A 22,964-nucleotide genomic window follows, 5' to 3' on the forward strand; every position below is an offset into this window, starting at 1 on the left:
TATGTAGTATTTTAAAAGGTCATGTGACTAGCATGTAGCTTTTAATGTAGTTGGATGGCTAAGATTTATTTGTTATATACTTATAGCTATATGTAAGATGAAGCGTTATGATTCTAGGGTTCTAAAGGCTAATATAAATAGCCTATTTTGAGTCATTGTAGGCAGTCTTTTACTCATCTACTTTATGAAATTTCACAATTGAATATTTCTTGAGCTCTTTGAGCCTAAAAAAATTTATTTGTTGCTTGAATTTCTTACTCTTCTACACCTTATCCGTGTTCTCTACATTGCATCACCTACTCTGAGTTGAGAAATCCTTGACCACCCATGCTAGTCCTAAAAACCAACCTAACCCAACTTGGGTTGGGTTGGGCTGGGTTCCTAGGTTTGGGCACTTTTGTCAAACCTAATAAAAATGGCTTTATTTCAACTATTTAAGTCTTTTATTTTATAAATGATTGCAATTTACACAATTGAACCTTATATTCCAACTCCATCAAACTAAGTCTTAAATTCTATGAAGAGTTTTGTGGCTTAGTTGACACTAAGTGTTTCCAATGGAGACATCTAGGTTTCAAATCCTCACTCCCCCAGCTATCGAATTATTTTTACAAAAAATCTTAAAATTCCAAAATATTTTTGTTTATAAGGTAAAATACCAAAATAAATTAACTAATAAATTTAAGCTAAGTATTAAAATTCAAAATAAATTAAACTTATATTTTTAAATAAAAATAAATTTTAAATTATTAACAGTGTTAACTAGTTCAGATTAATCAAGTTGAAATTTTTGTGAATCTAAACCCAATCTAACTGAGTTTCAAATGGAACTCAACCTATCAACCTATTAAAAACCAATCCATGGTGTCACTTATCAAAAAAAAAAAAAATCAATCCATGGTGTCGGATTGGGTTCATGGGGTCGCTTCCTCCCCCTGTGAGAGCAGGGAGGAGAGTATGGTCATGGGTTCAAGACTTATCAATTCATAGCCAATCTCAAAGTTTTAGACCTAAGAGCTGAGACTTTGATGTTGTTGCAGTCAACAAAAATGGCAAAAGATTATGAAGTAAGTTGTTTGTTATGCCAACCCCTCCAACCTGTTCATGCTTTATCCAGATTTGGAAATGCAAAACTGAATATTTTATTATTAGTTATTGTTGGGGAATGTATTCGTTACTTTAACAAGCTTATTCATAATTTAAAGCATGTTTCTGTACAAAGTTATTTTCAATATGAAGTATAACTCAAGGGACATGAAAATTGTTTAGCATCCTTTTCTAAATCTATGGCCGTATTCCTTTAAAAGTGTATTGGGAATTCATCGCTGATGATGGATATTATTGTCTCTTTGATTGCAAAGGATGCCTATTGGGAATTCATCAATGCAACTTGCAATGCTGCTGTGGTAATTTTTTGGTGTATTGGGAATTTCTAAACATTGATGGATATTAGGATATCGTGATCTACTTGGTTGCCAAGAAGGCCTGTGGATAAAATTAATTATAAGCTAGCTATGGTATGGAAATCTAGCCCCAATGGGTTTGTGAGAATCCTTCTTATTATCTCTCCATTTATGCCCCCCCTCCTCTCTTTTTTCTCTATTTTGTATATTAGTGAAAGTCAGCTGTTTGGGAGTTTTTCTGTGTAGGAGACTTCTAATGTGTTCACGTGGATTGTGCTTGGTTATTTCCAAGGGCACTGAGATTTCAGGACAGATTTTTGAATCTTGCCTTTCAGTCTGCAATGTTCTAGCAGCTCTTGACTGGTTCAGCGTGGTTGATGCATTTCTATACATTTAATAAAACTTATTACTTATCAAAAGAAAAAACTCTTGATTGGTTCAATTATTAAAACATCAGCACTGCAGACGAGATTCTCTTGACGAACCATAGATAATGTGGTGTCCAGTTTTTCCTAGTATTTAGGTGTAGCAGGCAGGGTTATGTCCCAGGAGCACATTTCTCCCTAGTATGTTTTTTTTTTTGTAATAGAGTCATTTTCACAAGGTCCCATTAACAATGAATTCATAATTTAGCAGTTCCTTTTGAATTTGGAAATCAAGTACGTAATTGAGTACAATGTGACTTTTTTGTTGTTGTGGAAATAGCGCAACTCTTTCATGTGTTGGCTCTCTTCTTGACTTATTTCTTTCTCCTTGAACAAATTTTAGTGGAATTTAGCTTTGATGTTAGTTGAAAACTTTTGTTTAGGGGAAAACAATCCTTGAATCAGGATATTATAGGTCAGGGCTGTCGGTTATTGGAATTGCAACTGAAAGAAATATTGTGATCTACCTTTCTAATTGGAGTAGTCGTCCTGCTTTTGGCATGGTTGGTTGTGACTTAAGCTGCTGTTGCTTGATTATATATATAGATATAAGAAAATGTACAAAATAGTCAGTTTCTGTTGAGGTAGTTAGGTCTACTTCATTTGACTTTATTTGATGGATTGGGTAGATGTGAATGAGAAGCCTCAATTAAGACTAAATTATGAGCTTTCCTTTTATTTTAAGATGCTTCTCACTGCTCTGTTATCGACTGGTAGTTGTTTTATACTGTTTTCGAAGCTGTTTTCACTGACATCCGTGGATATTGGAGACATATTTAACTACCAAGTTAGGAAATTGAGTAGTTTGACTTAAATTTTAAATTCTGTAGTCTATGTATTGTGTTTACTTCAAAATACCTTATGACTATATTGTTTCTATAAAGACTATTAGTGTTGAAAAAGTACAGTTGAAAATGAAAGAGAACACGGATAGGTCTGTGTCAGCATTATGGTAGATCAAATTTAGAGGAGCTGCTACAGATACTCTTTTGAAACCAACCACATTTGTTGGAGGCTGTTTAACTTACCACCACCAAAAAAATTTCAAGGTATATATATATAACTTCAGTGATTTAATGAAATCACACAAGCCAGCCATCATGGGTTCTGTAGTTGAAGATCCTGTAGAACATGATATGTCCAGTGTAGGTTTAGCAGACATGGAGGATGAAGATCTTTTTGAGATCAATTTGGAAGCCGTAAATAGTATCCCTCCACCACATTACTGGGATAGCTATTTCACGGCGACTGGAAATGTGCTGCTAGCGAATTGTCTCCTGCCCATATCTGACGTTTCCAGTGCTGTTCCGATTGTATCCAAAGATGTTTCTAGCGCTGTCCCTGTGGTATCCAAATCAAGCGAGCCGTTGTCGTTGGCGGGAGAAGCTAATTTTGTTGTGATTGCAGAGCCGATGCCCCTAGGTGAGCTTCTACCTTTCTTGGGTGGTTTTGGGGTATCTCGGACACACAGGCAAATGAAAGCATAATGTATATGATAGACCAATTACAATACAGGGGTGGTACATTTTTCGGGGTGTCCAGTGACACCTATTAGCAGGAAGTAGGATTAGCCTGTTGCTGTTACACAATACTATAAACGAAAAATTTGAATTTGGCTTGTTTTATTTTGTTGCCTTTGCTACCTTTTTTTTTTTTTCTTTAAAATAAATTAATAAGTTAATGAAATTTAGACTTCAAACGTGTTTGGGCAGCAGAAATCTTTACTATCAACTGTGTTGTTGGTCCCTCCCTACCAACTGCAGTAATAATAAATATTTCCACGTGATTGTACTGATTGTAGATTTTTTTTTAATAAGAGTACAATGTGTCTTATTAACTCAAGCTCATTTTCTCGTCAATGGCTCTTTGGCTAATCAACGAAAGTTATACTTTTAATATCATTGCTGTATTGTACTGGGAAATCCGAATGGATCTTTGACCAATCAACAAAAGTTATATCATTGTTGTATTGCACTGGGAAATACGACCAGTATTTCTTGTACTTGTACGTGATCCTGTACAGATAACCATGTAAAACGTTTTAATCCAACAATTATCAACCAATAATACCACAATGTACTGGGTGTTTTGACTGATAAATAGAAAGCAGCCCCAGTGCAAAGAAAGCTGTGTGAGTATTTGAAGCAACCACCGCCTTTTGCTTCTATTGTTGAGAGTAAGCCCTTCCACCTCTTGTTTATAGTTTAAACTCTTCGTACACTCAACTGGATTTGACTCACATTTTTCTATTCTGCCCTTCTTTTTTCTAGTACCTTTGCGTGGGCATGACTATGTATTGAGTGGGGGCAAGTATATTTGCTCAGAAATATTATGGGGAAAATCTGGAATAGTAATTTAGGTTTACCTGAAACCTAAATTATAGTAACTAGTTGGATGAGCCACCAAGCTTAGTGAGATGATGGCACTACAAAAAAAAGGGACTATCTCGGCGTGTTTTTCTTGCAAACGCCGTTATAAGTAATCTATTGAAGTGGTATTGCAGTTGTTTTTGTAAATGCCGCTAGAAATCTTAGATCTATAGCGTCGTTTTCAAAGCGTCACAACAGAAAATTTATATCGGCACTTGATGGGTTTATAGCGGCGCTTTAATTTTTATGTTCATTTTCTTTTTATACAAGGCCTATTACAGCTGTTTAACTGCCAGAATAGGTAGTTCCCATTAAAATCTATTACGGCGATTCAAAAGCGTCGCAATAGGTCCAATAGTCAAAATTGATTTATTTTTTTTAACAAACCTATTACTGTGCTTTTAAACCGCCGCAATAAGTAGTTGCAAAATAAAAACCTGTTAAGAAGCTTCACCATGTCTTCAATGGTGATATGATGGCCTTGTAAGTGTTGTTGCTTTGGTAAAGGAGTGAGGAAATGGATTCTTGAAGTACATATATAGGTTGCAACAAGTTGCTAAAACTAGATTATGAGGTTAAGAAATTTTATGTCCACTTTTGCTTGTAATAGGAATCCCAATACCAAAGAGGAAATTTACACCTTTAATTGAGAAGTTACATTTGTGTTGAATCTCTCCGAATACTCATTTGAATTTGTTAAGCTGTAGCTGTTTTGTAGTTGTCCTTGTTCACGCACATGATATTGGATATGTCATGGACTCATGACATGTTTTGGTATTGGTGGACACCTTAGTAATACACACATGGAAAAAAAAACTTACATACCACATAGTGTGTATACTTGAGTTTTTGTAAATAAAAATGTGATAGCTTTGGACACTTGGATAGCACACAAAGATGAGGTGTTGTGTTTTTTAGGGCCTGTTTGGATTGAAGGGAGAAGGAGGGAGAGTGGAGGGGAGTAGAGTTGGCTGAAAATAGACTAATTTTGGGTTAAATCTACTCTACTCTGCTCTACTGCTCCTCTCTCCCCCTCAACTCAAACGGACCATTAGTATACGTTGGAAAGCGTGTAAAGACAACATGCATTTAAAGAGCACGAAAGAGAAACACCAAATTGATAGCATCAACTTAGTTCGACTAAGATCCATAGCAGATGTTCTATAAAAAATGTCATTTTGACACACCAAAAGCCTACTTTATTATTTTACCATATCATTTTACAACATCCTATTTATCAGATGTTTTATCATTTAATTTTATACATTAAAATAATATATTAACTCCTCCCACCAAACACTAAGAAAGAGAGAGAAGAGAGAAAGTAAAAAAGGATGAGAGAGAAATAAATAAAAAACTATTTTTTTAGCATTCTTGTCCGTACCGTTCCAAAATGGAAAGATACCGTTCACATGTAGCAAAAATTATGAGATTTGGAACATCTCATAAAGAGGGTTTTTTGGTGTTTGGTGTGCCAAATATTTAGCATTTGGCACATTTAGCATATCTGCCGCTGTGGATGCTCTAGGATAAGACCTACACTAGTAAACAGACCGTGCATGATTTCTTTCCAATGATCTTGCAACCTGGAAATGGCAGATGTGAGATCTTGATTAGGTATTAGGGGTAGCAAGCAAACAAAGAACTTGGGTTAGATTGTTGCAAAAAGACTAGTCTAAGATTGTACGATGGAAAGATTCACTAACTTTTTTTTGATGATCGGAAAGATTCACTAACAAATAAGGACATACACTTTAAAAAAAAAGTAACATGTAATCATACTACATATGCTTGTCACAACCATTGCTCAGTGAGGTAATAGAATGGGTCCATTTTTACTTGCTGTGTAAATCCTATCACTCTCTTATTAATTATTATATGTCATGTGACTTTTGCCTATGTCACAAGATAGAAAATCGATGAGCATGAATTATTTGGCCCAAAGGGTATGCTAGGAAAGTAGTCAAGCGAATTAAAGTTGAGTAGCATGAAAGCAAACGGAAGAGGATTTGGTACCATATCCTTATTTTTTGCTTACTTACATGAGATTCGTGTCAAATTTGGGAGTTTGAACATAAATGTAAGTACAAGATTGTGTGTTAAGGGTTGAGCATGGCTTTAAGTTGGTTAAACTTACGTGGGATTAGAGAATACACTACATTGTAGTGTGATCAAACAGATCTAGGGCACAACAAGGTTTAAAAACAAAGTTTAACTCCGAAATGATTTAAAGCTACTTTTTCTAACCTATTATGTGGCGAATTATGTAAGATTATTCATGTATATTATTTAAACAATTTACATGACTTATTAAAAAAACTGTATAACTAAATTTAATATCTTCAATTGCCACATAATAAATTTGAGGATTTGAAAAAGATAGCTCCAAATTGGTTTGGAACTAAACTTTTTCCTTTATTTAAATAATACACATGGACATTTTATAAATCACCATGTAGCATGTTAGGGAAGATAGTTTCAAATTGGTGTAGGCCAAACTTTGTCTGATGGTGTTTAATTAGTAGGTGAATAATTTTGGTTAAGTGGAGGTATGAGGTGTCTTCCAGAATGTTCAAGACTATGGGCACATTAAACCAACATGGTGCTTAAATCGTTTTAAAACTGGGCTCTCTTCTCTCATTTAAAGAGTTTTCTAACTAACTAATTTTGGACATGATAGAAATGGGCCTTAGACTAATCATGCTTTCTCTACATTATTGTTCGGCCCACTCTCTTTTTAAACATTATCCTAACATGTCTTTTAAACTATGGCACAAAATAAAATAAATGTGATCCTTCCTATCCAAATAAAAATTAATTATTTCTAAAAAAATAAAAATTAATAAAAATAATTAGATTGTATTTATTTCATTTCTAAATATTTTTCATATAATAAATGCTCACTAAAAATATCAATTTGGATATGAAAAACTTAAGGAAAAAAAATGAAAGAAGAATAAAAAATTAGTTGAATATCAAATAAGATCCCTTGAAAAATCTATTACTAGGAAAATAAAAAAATATATATATGAAATCTCACCAATCAAAGAGAAAATCATAAAAAATACTTCGTAGATAATGATATAGTATAATGGAAAAATAACAATGAAAATAATCATAATTATGATAAAAAATAATCATAATTATGATCAAACATGTAATATAATACCTCTCAATTAAACAAAATAATAATTTCATTTCAAATGTATGTATCTCTTATAGAATTTAACTGACAAAACTTGTTACAATTGTATATGCAAAATTTTTTTGTCAAATTTTCAATTATATAAAAGATTATTTTCATTTCAAATGCATACAACTCTTATAGAATTTAATTGAAAAAAAAAAAAAAAAAACTTGTTACGATAGTTTATGCAAAATTACTTTTTTTTTTCAATATTAAATTTGATAAAATCCTACTTTTAAAATAGGAACAAAGCCACAAATTATTATTGTGGGCACATTTTTTGCTTCAGGGAAACTTATGTACTCCCTGGCATTTTTGCTGTCCCACATCGAAGAAATCTCCCTCCCCCTTAGGCCTTATAAGTATGAGCCGAAGAAGTAAGGGTACCACTAGTTCTCTTCCTTTTATTGTGGGCGCATTTTTTGCTTCAGGGAAACTCATGTACTCCCTGGCATTTTTGCTGTCCCACATCGAAGAAGTAAGGGTACCACTAGTTCTTTAAAGAACTAGTAGTACCATTACTTCTTCGGCTCATGCTTATAAGGCCTAAGGGGGAGGGAGATTTCTTTGATGTGGGACAACAAAAATGCCAGGAGTACATGAGTTTCCCTGTAGCAAAAAATGCACCCACAATTATTTTTTGGAAACACAATAATTTGAAAATTATTATAATTATAATGCACATAAAGATAATTTATAATTTTGGAAATAAAATAATTTCTAAAGTTATTATATGTATTGAGGAATAGTTATTACATCACTTTTAATGAAGAATGATTATTCCTGATAAATAACTATTCAATGTCTGTAATAAAAATCTAACCAAATGATCAATAGCTATTCCACATGAATAAGCAATTTATTACATGACCTATTACAGTGCACCAAACATACCATTAGTAATTTTTCATCACATAATTTAAGAAATTATATGGATTTCAAAAAAAAAAAATTATAATATATTTTAAATATACATTAAAAATATAGTTAAAAAAAAAAAAAAAACCTGTCCACTAATATTGCTGTAAAACATTCACATTAGTCTTTGTAAAATGGAATAAGCCTCACATTTTGCCCAACCAACCCTTAAAACCTCCCACATTAGTCTATATGTATTGTTGTGGAAAAATATATTTGTAATGTAGTAATTGTGTAAATTTATACCGTCTCTGTAGCTTTGAAAATGAATATTTTAATAATATTTTACTAGTTTTGTTTGACTATTAAAAGAGGAAGAAAGAGATGAATTGAGATAATAATAAAAAAATTGATAAAAAATATATTATTTTATTGAAATGTAGCAAAAAGAAAAAGAAAAAAAGAAGAAAATAATTTAACTATTTTGAAAAATGAATATATAAAATAAAAGAGTAAATTTTTACATGATTCGAATATGCGCATAGGCTTCAAATGCCATCGAACCAATTCTGCAACTCCTTCGTTCCTGACCAGAAGATTGTCTCCCCGTGACTATGGGAATACCTTAACTGACCAAGTGAGGAGTTCATCCAAAACAAATGAGTTGACCACTCTCCGATCCCTTATCCCTGCATTTATGGACAGTAATTAGTAAGTACCAAAGTTGAGTTGAGTTGGACAGTCGGTTTTTGTCAAGAATCTTGTCCTATCTCACGGCTTTTAGTCAATCTATCATATCTCGAGTGACTTTCCTGCCAACCCCATTTATTTTCTATTAAAGCATTACTGATTACATCATGTTATTTTGACTTTAAATTTACTAACATGATGATTATTCATATAGAAAGAAGCCCAACAAATTAACATAATAATAATATATATCCTTTTATGAATTTTCCAGAATTTTAAATAGTGCTCTGTGTTCTTTTGCAATGTATATGTACCGGCCTGCATATGTTTTGCGCATGTGCATGTGCATGTTTATGTGTCTGTGTTTGGGGTATAAATTTTATTGTCGGCATATATATATAGATTGGTTTTGTTGTGGTGAATCAAATCTCTGCTGGGATGTCATCTCACAAAAATAAAAACGTACGAAACTAACAAATTGTTTCAATGGTTTAATTGCATGCCTTTGTCCTCATTTTCCTTCTGTGCTCATCAGCTCCCTATACCTACAATCAAAGCCCAAGGACATGCAAAACAGCTATTGGCAGATACTGGCTTTTCTATCACATCCAAGCACGGAGGGTTAATAGCAGGTCATGAGTGATGAGCATGTAAAGTAAAAATGTGAAAGTGCACACCTTCTTTTAGTGCTTGTACTGGTAGACGACTACCATTAAATCCCTGCCGGCAGCAGAAACGAAAAATAATAATCTTGCAACGTCCAAATTAAAGTGCATTCATATATCCACAGATAAGTTGGATACTCTTTTGTCTTCTTAATGCCTGTCTACCAATTGATGCTTTTGGATTATCAAAAAAAAAACCAATTGATGCTTTTGAATGTCCCGTCTAGATCTTTCATTTCTATCCCTTTTTTTTTTCTTCTTAAAAAAGAAAATTTCTTTCACAAACAAGGATAAATATTTCGAGATTCTCATCTTTTGAGCAATGGCATCATCACGTACATGTACATACTACCAGGGACCGAGCAATGGCGTCATCAGGTACATGCGTGTGTGGGTGTGGGGGACGGGGGTTAAAAAAAAAAATAGAACATAACAAAGTTTAAATTTGAAGTTGAAATTTCCAAAGGGTTACTACATTGAATTTTGATTGAAATGTCTAAATTAATCATTTGATTGCCATTTTGTTAACAATATTGAATGGAAAATTCATTAAGCGATATGCAAGTGATTCAATTTAATAATATATTCATTTAAAAGTAAAATTTATTAAAAATTAGTGAGGTGTAAGTCAGTATCGAGAATCCTGTTATTCTTACGTCATGTATGTTGATGACATTGTTTTGTTTTCCAAAACTTGAAGGGGGGATGCTATTTCTATCAATGATTGCCTTGACAAGTATTGTAATTGGTCTGGTCAGCTCATCAATAGGAATAAATCTAGCATCTTCTTCTCTAGGTCCACCCTTAATCAGTCATGCTAAATTATCAAGCAGGCCCTTAACGTGAAAGCCCTAAAAAAAGACTCCATTTACTTAGGTGCTCCTCTGTCCCTTACCAAAGCACCTTCGAAGGACTTTAAATTCCTTCAGACATATCGGAGACGAGATTGAAGGGTTGAAGAAGCTAGGGCCTCTAATAGGCGGCTAGATGTACCATGATTAAAGCTATGGCACAAGCCCTCCCTACTTGTACTATGGCAACTTTTGACATTCCTACTAAAATTTGTGACAACTTGGATACCTTATCTAGGAAATTTTGGTGGAATCCCAAAAATTCAAATGGTAGAGACCTAGCTTTGGAGGCCTGGGACAAATTGTGCATTCGTAGGAGTGCTGGAGGTCTTGGATTTAAAAAGGCAAAGGATATCAAAAAATCTCTCATTGCTAAGCTTGCATCGGTGGTAGCATCCAAGAGAGCTAGTTTGTATATAAGGCTATTTCAGAGTAAATACAAGGTGAGGTAAGATTGGCTTCGGAGAGAACTTACAACGAATGCATCCCCAATTTGGAGAGCCATAAAGAAAACGAAAACCTTGATCACTAAAGGAGCTTGTTATCTGGTAGGTGATAGAGCTTCCATTAACATTTGGTTGAACCATTGGATACCATGGTTAGCAGGCTTCTTGAACTTCACTGTTGGGTTGTCAAATTGTTACATGAGTTTTTGACCCTATATCTATACAAGCTATTCTCAGAATCCCTATCCTCGCTAAGCTTAAACCTAACAATTTATGTTGGATAAAGAATCCAAAGGGTGCCTTCTTTGTCAAACATGCTTATAGAATCTCTAAAGAGTATCTAACTGTCTCATCTAATACTAATGCGCCTTGGCAAATACTATGGAAGCTCAAAGGTCATGAAAGAATCAAAATGCTACTTTGGAAGATTGGCTCCAACCCATTATCTACTTAAGAAAACCTCCTCTAAATAATTGGCATTGATGATCCAAGTTGTGCTCTTTGTGGCTTAACAATAGTCTTTTGCCCATTTGTTCTTTAAATGCCCTGCTACAAGAGTCATCTTGTTTGTTGGCAAGTGGGGGATGAGATTTGACTTTTGCCCAATTAATTCAAATGAAGACATTAATAAAGATCCTTTTAATCACTTTTCAGGTACTCATCTACATAGGGAGGAGGCTTCCATGTGCTATTTGCATATGACCTTCACTTTGGACTCAATTTGGAGTTTGAGGAACAAATGTGTGCATAATGGTGGGGGATGTTATGGCCATCACTAACATCATACAGAATAGGGTCAAGGAATATGCCTTGGTTTTACCTAGTGAGGATCCACAGCAGTGGAGCTAAAAATTTAGTTTTTTAGCTCCACCAAAAGTTACTTTATCTATTTTACCTACACACATGCTGTAGCAGTGGATTTATTTTAGCTTTCAACACAATAAAATAATATATCCACTACAATAAACAACAATCATAACTACCCGCAACTGCTACCGTTGCCACTACCACCACCATCACCGCTGCCGCCACCGCCATTGCCACCGACTCTTCCGCCGCCGCCGCCGCCAACTCTTCCATCGTCAACTCTTCCACCGCCGATGCCACATGATAGAATAATATATTCTCTACAATAAACAATAATCATAGCCATTGTCACCACCACTGTCACTACCACCACCGCCACCATCAAAAAAATTATTTTTTTTCTCACCAATATTAGATAGTAATAACCTACCACTTAAAATTTATTGCAAAAATATTATGGTAACATTTCTTAATTTTAATTTCTCATTATTCTTAATTTTATTTTTCCCATTATCTTATTTTTTTTATCCAAATGCACGTTTCTTTCTTCTCCTTCTGCATTTTTTTTTTCCTCTTTGTTTTTCTCCTCCACACACGTAATCCTCTTATCTCATCCACCCTCAGCCACACCTTTTAACTTTCAACCATTTCTTATTTTTTTATTGTTTTATCTTTTTGTTACCTTTTCTTCTCATCTCCTTCTCCATTTTTCAATTGTTCTCTCTTTATTTCTCTATCCAAGACACAAGCTTCAATTCCGCTTAGCCCAACTAAAGCAACGCTAGTAGGTCCACCACCATGCCTCTATCAACCTCTGGTTCATGTTTTTTTTTTTTTTTTTTTTTTTTTTTTTTTTTTTTTTTTTTTTTTTTTTTTTTTTTTCTTTTTCCTGGTAGTGGTGGGTTTGATGAGTGTGGGTGTGGTTGAGTTTGTGATTAATGTGGTGGTTGTGGGGGTTGCCGTGGTGGTGGAGGTGGTGATTGATATTGATGGTGGTGGGTTTGATAAGTGTGGGTATGGTTGGATTTGTGACTGATGTGGTGAGGGTTGCCGTTGTCGGAACTGGGTCTACGGTGTGTGTCGGCGACGTGGGTCGGCAGCGTGGGTCAGGGGGCGGTAGCATGAGAGGTCTGAAAGTTGAGAGATTGTGAGAGTTCTGAGAAGAGAATAAAAAGAAAAAAAAAAAAAAAGGAAAAAATAATATTTTAATTTGGCTAAGGAATAAAAAATTATTATTATTTTTAGCTCTCAGCTACGGTGCACATCTATTTATAGATGTGCACTGTAGCAATGGAGCTAAAATTTTTAGATTTAGCTCCACTGCTGCAGTAAGATTTTTGTGTTTGTGGAGCTAAATTTTAGCAATATAGCAATATGCCTTCACTGCTGTGAGTGCTCTAAGGGCCTGTTTGGCAGCCCTATTCAAACACAAAACTACAAATTTTAAACAACATAACACACATTTTCACACATTTTTTATCCACACGTATATCAACAACACTCAAACAACATTACTCAAACTAACTCACTGTACAGGCCCTAAGATTTTTAATAGAGCTGTTGAACTTGAAGCATGACAACCCCCACCTATATGCATGGTCAAACTAAATGTGGATGCAACTGTCAATAACAACCTAATTGCCCTGGTAGTGGTGGCTAGAGACAGTTCTAGTGAAGTGCTCAAGGTCTAGGCCAATTAAGCTTCATGAGATGTGCTCTCTTTTGCAAGCCGAGACGACAACGTTGCTACTGGAGAGAACTGGATACAGGATATCGTAGAAGGTGATGCTAGAACTTGTGTTGACAATCTTAATGCAAAACTTACTGTTAGGCTCAAAAGCCATTTCTGTTTTAATAAAGCATGCCCATGAAAGTATTTTGGATTCTTGTATGGTTGACTGTATTGATGTTGGCTCTTTTCTTTGATTAGTGAAAGTTCTTGTTTATATATATTAAAATTTATTTGAATTTGTTAACAAAATAATAACAAAAAAATCAATTTAGAAAATTTCTCAGATTACACGTTATTATTTCAAATTAAAGAACAAAAAGTCAGTTTGATTTTACCAAAGTTATTCTCAAATATTTTTGTTTTTTAAGTTGAGTATGGAATTTGTTAGGGACATATTTATGTAATTGGCTAATCTTTTGATAAAACGCACTTCACTTGTAATTGGGTAGATCAAGGATAAGTTTAGTACTTCAAGAAACAAGTGTTCAAGTTAAGTATTGAAGCTATGCAAGTCTGACCAAAAAATAAGTGAAGGAAGTACTATTCATTAAAGCTCGACAACAATCTTGATAGAAAGACTTTTATCGAGATTTAATGTTGAAGTTCGACACAAGCTATATCTGTCGAGAATTACGAAATTAGATTTTCTAGATCTAATTACATGCATATCCTTAAGTATTTGTGTAGAGTTTTTTTTTTTTTTTTCTCATAATCCTAAACATATATAAAAAGTATTTTAAGGGCCATCATGAGGTGATGCAAAGTGATAATACATGTATATTGTGACCGGAGGCAGGAATTACTCTAATTCATCATGCTCTCTGTAGAAGCTACTGCGTCTTTACATCAAGGGTTTTGTGACCAAGGAAATTCTTGATTTTTATTGTTGATGAACTGAAGAACTTTGCAACCAACAATCTTCCTCAAATTGGTGTGTTAGTCATGTACTAGGATTTGTGCATTATTGGTTAGTCACGTATTGGGATTTGTGCATTGAAAGGAGAGATTGCCACTACAATACAAGTCCAATTGGGTATTGGGATAAGGGTTCAACTATAGGTTGGTATTTCGGAATAGGAAAAAAGGGTTTGGTAAGATTCATCATACTTGTAACCGCTTGTGATTGATAATAGTGGATTTTCAGGAGTGATGATCTTAAATTCTCCCAGTTGGGTTTTGCCTCAATAGTTTCCCCCATTCATAAATAAATCACTTGTGTCAAATTTATTTTCCATTGCATTTAGTTATTTAGTGATTTGTTTATGTTACCACGACATTGCATGTAATTTGACTAATTAATTAACTTGGGTAATTAATTAATTTGTAAGAGGTCAATTCATTTTAACCCAACAAAATTAGGTGCGGATATTACAACATGTAGGGACACGTTTGACAGCCCAAACCCAAAGTGTGTGGGATATTGGCCTAATGAGCTCAGTGCAATAAATTTGTAGAGAGTGAGTTAAAGAACTAGGCCTTAATGAATTGGATAATGGCTTGAATAGATTTAGAAGATGGTCAAGTAAGAACAAGGAATACAGAACTAAATGAATTCACTGTCTGAGGAGGTTATTCTTCACATAAATCAATTAAACAGAGTACAGGTACAATTTTGATTGCTATAGTATTCAGTTTCGGTTTTTTCGATCCCCTCCTCATGGGAGGTCTCTTACATTATATATCTCCCTCAAGACCATCTTGATCCTATATTTGTTGATCATTTAAGCCTTCACTTGAGTACATGTCCCATTGGACGTACTCTTTGGCTTTCTGTGAGTTGTGGTTGCTAAGGCAGTACAGTTTAGAGGTCTTCTCCATATGAATGCGGCTAGGAAAGTAGTCGCAGTGCATTCAATGCTGTGGTATCAGCTTTTTCTTAGATAATTTGGATTCTCCTCCTTCTTGTATGTTCATGATGCATGTTTCTATCATTGGAGTTTCATGGAAGGTCACTCTGATCATTGGAAGACATATTTGAGCTGTATTTATTGTATTTGAGGAGATATTCCTTCTCGGATAACCTTCCTATTTGCATCTTACTCATTAAATCTTGAGCCTGAATTGTTCTTCACTATTCGTTCCTCCTCGGATTACCCACGCTTTTGGACAACGCCCAAGGCCCAATATATAATTTGAACCCTTAATCCTACACAACATAATGTTGTTTATATACAAGAGTTTAGGATAGCCTTTGGCTTTAGAGTCAAAAGAAATTACAATGAAATTTAAATGGTATAGAATCATAGGAGATTTTTGCAATTACATTTCAATTTTCACTAGAGGATTAAGTTGAAATGTATTAAAAAAATTCCTATTCTTAAACCCCGGTTCTACATAATACCTCAAAGTTGCGTTGCAGTTGGGTTTGGAGGGCCTAACATTAGGGAGACCAGCTCTTTCATTTCTGTCTTTTCCTATAAGAAAGAAAAAAAAAAAAAAACTTTTAATTCCAAACACAAACTTAAATAGCTCAACAAATATCATTGAGCAATGGCATCAAGTTGCATGTTCTGCATATACAGGGCCCGTTTGGTAATGTTGTTCTAGTAACGTTGTTTGTATTTTTTGAAAATATGTGTGGGTAAAAAAGTGTATGAAAATACATGTAATATTGTTTAAATATTGAAAACTGTTGATTAAACAATAGTAACAAACGAGCCCATAATACCTTAAGCCCAAAGTTGTGTTACAGTAAACTCATTACTTGTAGTATGCCATATCAGAGTTGTGGCACAAAACCGTATAGTTCTAAATATTTTTCAATTTTAAAGGGTCCGTTTAGTAGAGAAGTTTGAGTAATGTTGTTTAGGTTCTTTTTTATATACTTGTGGGTAAAAAAATATGTGAAAATATGTGTAATATTATTTAAAATGTGAAAATATGTGTTAAAACTAAGCTACCAAACAGGACCTAAAACGTGAAAGTATTTAGTACTTACTTTCACACTATACCTCTGTTTTAGTGAGTGCTTCTTGTACTACTACTAAGTACTGACAATAATGTGCCTGGTGCATAAATGGAAATTAATCGTATACGCTCAAAGTGCTTTTGTATGTATGCACAGTACAACAGATACAGACATACAGTACATACTTTTTCTTGTTGTTGTTGTTGATGCCAGACCACTTTTCTGGGCGCTCCTTAATTTTTTACAGAGCTCTAGCATTCGCTTCTTTTGGGAGCCCATTCTACCTGTTAGGGAGCCACGTGTCACGTTATTATTAGGGAGGAGGGGGGGCCTGGCCTTCAAAATTTTTAATTTCATTTTTTTTTACTTTTTTTTTTTTTTTTTAATTTGGGTTTTCAAAAGTTTACTCTCCCACTCCCACTCTTCAAAAACTTGATCAAATCCAATAAGCCTACTAAAGAGAAGAAAAGAAAAACATTGGTCTATTGAACCATTGATTTTTTTTTTTCTTTCTTTTAACTATTCCTTTTGTTATGTTTGATTTACATAACAAAGAATCACTAAATTATAATTTAAAAAAAAAGTTTACTGTTGCATTTTTAGAAAAATTAGATAATTTTTGCATAATTATAAGAGTTTAAATTAGCGTCAAGTTCTCTTAAAATTTGATCAAAGCTAGCTCAATATAGTTTGAGATATAAAACGATAATTTTAAGGGGTGCCCATTTTTTAAATATTTAAAATTCACGCCTCTTATTTTTTGAGATGATCAATTACTAATTAAGTTATTGTACTTAGATTTTGTGAACATCTCATTTTCAACTTATAATAGAACTAATGTGCTTAATGTTTTTATGATATAGTTGGTTTTAAGTAGGATTTTATCCATTTAAATTTTGAAAAAAATTCTTTTCGCAAAATTAATAGTGAGATTCAATATAAATTTTCTATTAGAGATTCAATTAATTTTTCTATTCCTTTTTTTTTTTTTTTTCTTAAGCTTTTACATCCATTATGATATTGACTAATAAGCATTTATAATTAAAAAATATTTACAAAAAAAATTCTCTACAATATAAAATATAATATGACAATAACAAAATAAAATTTAAAGAATAAAATTTAAAGTATAAAAAAAATAGAACCTAATTTATCACTTAATAATGAAATAACCCAACAGCCTTAACTTGTCCAAATAAAGGCAAATTTAAGACATAAAAGTGGCTAAAGTTGACAATTTATCATGCAGGAGAATTACTTGCAAACATTGAAGTATCAAGTCATTATAAGAAATTAATCATCCATGCTGATTTGACACTTAGAACAAATCTTTTTAGTGAAACAACTTAGAATTTTAATTGGGTTAGATTTCTATTGACCTACAATTTTTGAGATCTTCTTAGAATGAGGGAGGAAGTGAACAATCCATCTATGTTTTTTCAATAAGTTATTAATCTAAATTGTTGAGTCTATCTTGACCTGTTTATAAATATCATGATGATTTGGCTTCAAAACAAAATCTCTTTTTGGGGTCTGCTATTGCCTCCTAAGTACTAGTACGACTATGACTCATTTCATGATAAGAATTTAGAACACTGTGAAAGCAAACGAATGCAGATGATTTGCATCAACCGATTGCAGTAGAATATATTCTTCATTTTATATTACACTTGAAAAAAAACGTGCAGAACTAATTCAACTTGTAAAATTGATTTGATTGGTATTTTGGATCCATTCTTAATAGTCCTGTTGCCACCATTGGTCCATGGCTTTACAAGTTTACTTCCACCAATTATAGGTGCGCCCTGAGTTTGTTTGTTTTCTTATTCGTGATCTCTTTAGTACATAATATATTCTCTCTCTCATGTTATTTGTATCTGAAAAGCTCATTATTTATTTAAAATCTAGGTTAATTGATATTTGTTTTAATAAAATCTGGTGTAGTTCTACCATACCAAAAGCATAACAATCTTGAAACCTTATGAATTTCTCTATTTAAAATATGGTTGGATTAAACTTTTAGGAAACATGTACTTATAATAAAAAAAAAAAAAAAATCAAACATGTTTTATACATCAAAGCAGGCAAATTTGAGTATCTAGTGGTGGAGGCTTAAGCAAGATACACGACTCTAGTCTAATCCAAATATCACGAAGGGAGATGTCAACAACAAGAGTAGGACTTCATTTTTTATTTTTTTGATGGGTAGGTAGGACTTCATTTGATAAGGAAGAAATGATGAGACTCATTAGAAGCTAATCTTGGTGAGTCCATGAAACAAAGGCCGGATTGGAAACTTGTTCATTATTGGGTGTTACTGTGACTGGTGGACAAGGGTTTGAACCATCAATAAAATCAAGGTGGTCTTGGTCACGGAAAAAAGGAATAAGTTGGGTTTTCCAATAGAGGAAATTAGTGATGGGGAGTTTGAGGTAGAGAAAATGATGGGCATTTTGTGAGGGAAGGTGGTGAAGGTTGAGTGAGAGATGAGTTATTGGGATGGAGAGAGGATGATGATGAAGAAGAAGAGGAATCATTGATGGACCAGGAAGTATAGACACTTTATTTTGGATGTTGTACCCATGTTATACCGATGTCGTACCAACAATTTTATGTTATAATTATTTTGATATTGCTCGTGTTATCATGTTGTACCCGTGTCTGTATCTGTACTTCCTAATTGATGAGAACATGATAAAGAAAAATCTCTCTGATACCAAGTTTGAATAGAAAATAATTTTTATGTAATCTATCAACCATAATAAGAGAAAATCTCTGAATATACTACAAAATGTATTCAACATTATAATAAATCAACATTTTAAAAATTCAAAATTTTAAATCCTAGCATTATTATATTGATTCATATTCACATATAATTATCAATACAATGTACTAAATATGTCTTTAATAAATTCAATATTGTGGGTCTCTCTCTCTCTCTCTATATGTGTGTATATGATATCTTTAACTCAAAAATACAGATGTGGTGACTAAATCATGTGCATATATTATGATTAACTGCATTAAGATTTAACAAAAAAAATAAGAAAATATTCTAATACTTAATTTCTCAAATTGAAAGTACAAAGACTGAAATGAACCACACATAAAAATATAAATGTGAGATTTGCAAATACCCTTATAATTTATTTATGTCATTTATATGGCTTAAATTTTTCAAAAAATTAAATTTATTTTATCAATATAAAAGTGATGGTCAATCTTTACTCAGTGGTCAACTCACATTTATAGATAGTGCTCATCAGTGGCACACTTATGCAAAGTATACATTAATTAAAGGAAAATTTACTGTATTTTTTGTTTGTTTGTTTTTCCACCTAAATAACAAAGTAATATTGCCTTAACTTTGAAAATATTGGACTTCTGATTTATAAGGTTTTGAAGCTTTGCATGTGTATTTCCTAGTTCTCTTGCTCCACTATTAATATAAACACATAACAATCGAACAAAGAAAATAAAAATCAATATTTTGAACACCTATATATTGCCATCCTCTCAATTAGCTCCTTTAAATGGGTCATAATTAATTAAACCGTTAAAATCGTTTGTTGTCAAATAAAAGACTTGAGTTCAAATATTATCTACAACAAAATTTATTGATACCTTAACATAATGATAAAAAATAATTATCATAGAAAGGGCGTCATAGTACATAAGTTTGAATCTTATTGGATTCATATCTAAAACCGAAAAGAAAAAAGAAAAAAAGAAAAAGACTCCTTTAATTATATCTTCAATTAAAATTGATTAAAAAATTATGTTAATTATATCTTCCATTAAAATTATTCAAACTTATATCTTTAATTAAAAAAATTGATTCCAAAAAAATGATTGGATTCATATTTTCAACAATTATGTTAATGGCTAACCATTGAGTACTTCGACAAACACCACCCAATACAATTATGTCTACTGATACGTTAAGCACACACGTCTCCTTCATCTGATCTTTTTGTTTTGAGCACTTTGGACTTCGATATTTTGGGTGGCAAGTTTGTATTAGACATGATCATTACCCATCAATTTGCTGATTTTTTTATAACACGGAACTGGAATGCTGGTGATGGATTAGGTTTCTGAATGAAAATTATCCAGTCAAATACTTCCACTAAGTACTGTTATAGCGAAGTTTTTGTTGTGCTGTAGAGTGTAGATGGAAATTAACTATTCATTTAGGGGGGGGGGGAAAGTAGTGTTTCATTTATAATATTTTCATAACAATTTTATAATAAATTTTAGATGTAGACCTACCACTAATATCACATTTTACTTATTAATAACAATTTAACACTTATAATTTATATTATAAAATTATTATGAAAATATTGTGAACGTAGCATTAAGATGAACCCCCTTCCTACTCATACTCTGAGAGCTTTGATATTGCACCTGACATATAATTGGTAAGAAAGGAAGATGGGAAATGATAGACTGATGTGATACCAATCCCATGCTTTTCTTTGAACCTGAACTATAAAACATTGAAGCCAAAACCCTAAACTGGACCAAGTGGAAAAAGCTGGAGAGATAATTGAACATTGGGTTGTGTGCCACGTGTCCTACGTATGATTCTCTTATTGAAAATAAGAACGCCCCTCCTCTTGATTTTTCACAGGCATTAGCATATGATAAGGTTGTTATACACAAATTTAGACCAGCTAAACAGTAACAAATTCATTAGCTTTTAATGGAAAGCAAATAATGAAAGCGAGCACAAGAGGAGGGAGTGATTGATATTTTGCAAGTTTATTTTAATTTTATATAATTACATGTGCATAATAGAGAGTAGAGATGTAACTCTTAAAAAGCCTTAGTAGAGCACTTTATTCTAATACATTTGCACTAACATTTTTATTTTTTATTTTTTGCTGGGGGGGCTTAACTTAGCGTCTTCTTGCGGCTGTTTCTCTCTGTGCATTGAAATAAACAGCAGCAACTGGTAAGCCAAGATCGTTTTCGGCTGCAAAACTTCGAGCGTTGAAGTGATCCCTTGAAGAAGGTGGGGTTACTGACTGTCTGCGTTTCTGTTTGTACAGAACAAACACAAACCTGTGGATCCCAATATTTGGCCTTGGAATCTCATAGCTCACAACCTCCCTTCCTGTAATATACAAAAAAAAAAAAAACCCAACAAAAGATGAAACTATAGATTAAAGCCTTATCTTTGTATTACTCTCTCCTTTCCAGTATGTGAAATTAATAGAATGAACATACCAAATGTGGCATCTGTTGTGCCAGGAATGTCTGTGACTATCCTGTAACATAATATATAAATGGTTAGTTCTGTTTGTACAATTTTAGCTTAGTATATATCATCCAAACATTTTGATTAGGGTAACTCCATTAATTATGGAGTTTTTAAAATCCTATCTATTCATTTTGAAATTAAATATTGATGATATGGTAAAATTCAATCCACTCGCTTCAAAATAAATGGATAAAATTTTAAGAACTTAATCCATGTTATATATACTACATATTGGTTACAACAGTTATGGAAAACATTGATATAGAAGGACAAGGATAGACAAATATGTGCTAGTGCTAAAAGGTTATTCTGCAATTTTCTATGACACAAATGAAGCATTCTAGCAAGCAGCAACTGCTATAGTGTTTCTGCAGTCTTAAGCGCCTTACAGCTGTTTGTATCTGAACATCTGGGGTCTGTGAAATAACCATATCCAAGTGTATGTAATCACTTTTATCTATATATTTATCTAACTTTACATTTATTTTTCATTTAGTTAGACATGGGCTAGCTGTTATATATATGTGTTACCAGTGTAGGTGTTCCCTTAAATAAGGATCACTAGGGCCAGGAACATCTGGATCAGTCATGACCTGCAATAAAGGGGAGGGAACACAAGGTGCAAAAAAATCAAGAGCACTTCAATAATAGAGAGAGAGAGAGAGAGAGGTATATAATAAAGCAACACAATAATGAAGATAGAGAAATGAGAATAAGGAAAAATAGGGGGATTCAAAGTACCAGCGTGAAAAAAGATCTCATGTCACCTCCTTGAACCTCAACCCTAGGTTTGGTGGTTACCGTGGAAGGATAGAACTCATGCCCATTGCAGACTTGCTTGTTGTTGTAAGTGATAGACATTTTTATGCTTGGTGTGAAAGAGTCAAGAACATCTCCTATGACTCTACCAACAATGAGAGGCTCAGATATTCTTGCCATTGAAAGAGTGAAAAAGGGAGAGAAGTGACTTGAGAGGTTGAATAACTCAGGTGTTTGCTATTGGGCATGGAAATAGAAACAGCATATTTATAGTAGTTTGAAGTACCCTGGCTACAAGTCACTTAGATCTTAATGTGCCTTGAGGTTAATTGAGCATAAAAGAATAGCATAATTGACATCTAGAAAAAGAGGTTACTAGACTGAGTTTGTTCCCACCTCTCTCTCTCTCTCTCTCTCTCATAATTAGGCACGTCAAGAGCTTAGTGGTTTGTTTTCTATGAAATCAACTAGGTATGTGAAGCCCCCCTCTCTCGTATTGGGTCCCTAGGAATTGGTTCTTAGTTTGCTGTATATTTGTAGCTAAATGAAATCTCATACAATAAGATTTTTTTTTTGGGTTAAAGTTATAAAT

At 33.3% G+C, this 22,964-nt stretch overlaps 1 protein-coding gene across 1 annotated transcript; it reads right to left on the bottom strand.

Annotated features, from left to right (window-relative positions):
- Positions 1 to 21,095: 21,095 nt before the first annotated feature.
- LOC126692113 (CEN-like protein 2) lies at positions 21,096 to 22,631 on the bottom strand. Its single transcript, XM_050387597.1, has 4 exons — positions 22,355 to 22,631; positions 22,145 to 22,206; positions 21,580 to 21,620; positions 21,096 to 21,466 (listed from the first exon to the last, which is right to left on the bottom strand). Exons 1-4 carry the CDS (start codon positions 22,550 to 22,552, stop codon positions 21,249 to 21,251), a joined length of 519 nt encoding a protein of 172 aa, XP_050243554.1. The 5' UTR covers positions 22,553 to 22,631; the 3' UTR covers positions 21,096 to 21,248.
- Between the last annotated feature and the right edge of the window lie 333 nt (positions 22,632 to 22,964).

This window comes from Quercus robur, chromosome 7 (genome assembly GCF_932294415.1).
Source record: "Quercus robur chromosome 7, dhQueRobu3.1, whole genome shotgun sequence".
NCBI lineage: Eukaryota > Viridiplantae > Streptophyta > Magnoliopsida > Fagales > Fagaceae > Quercus > Quercus robur.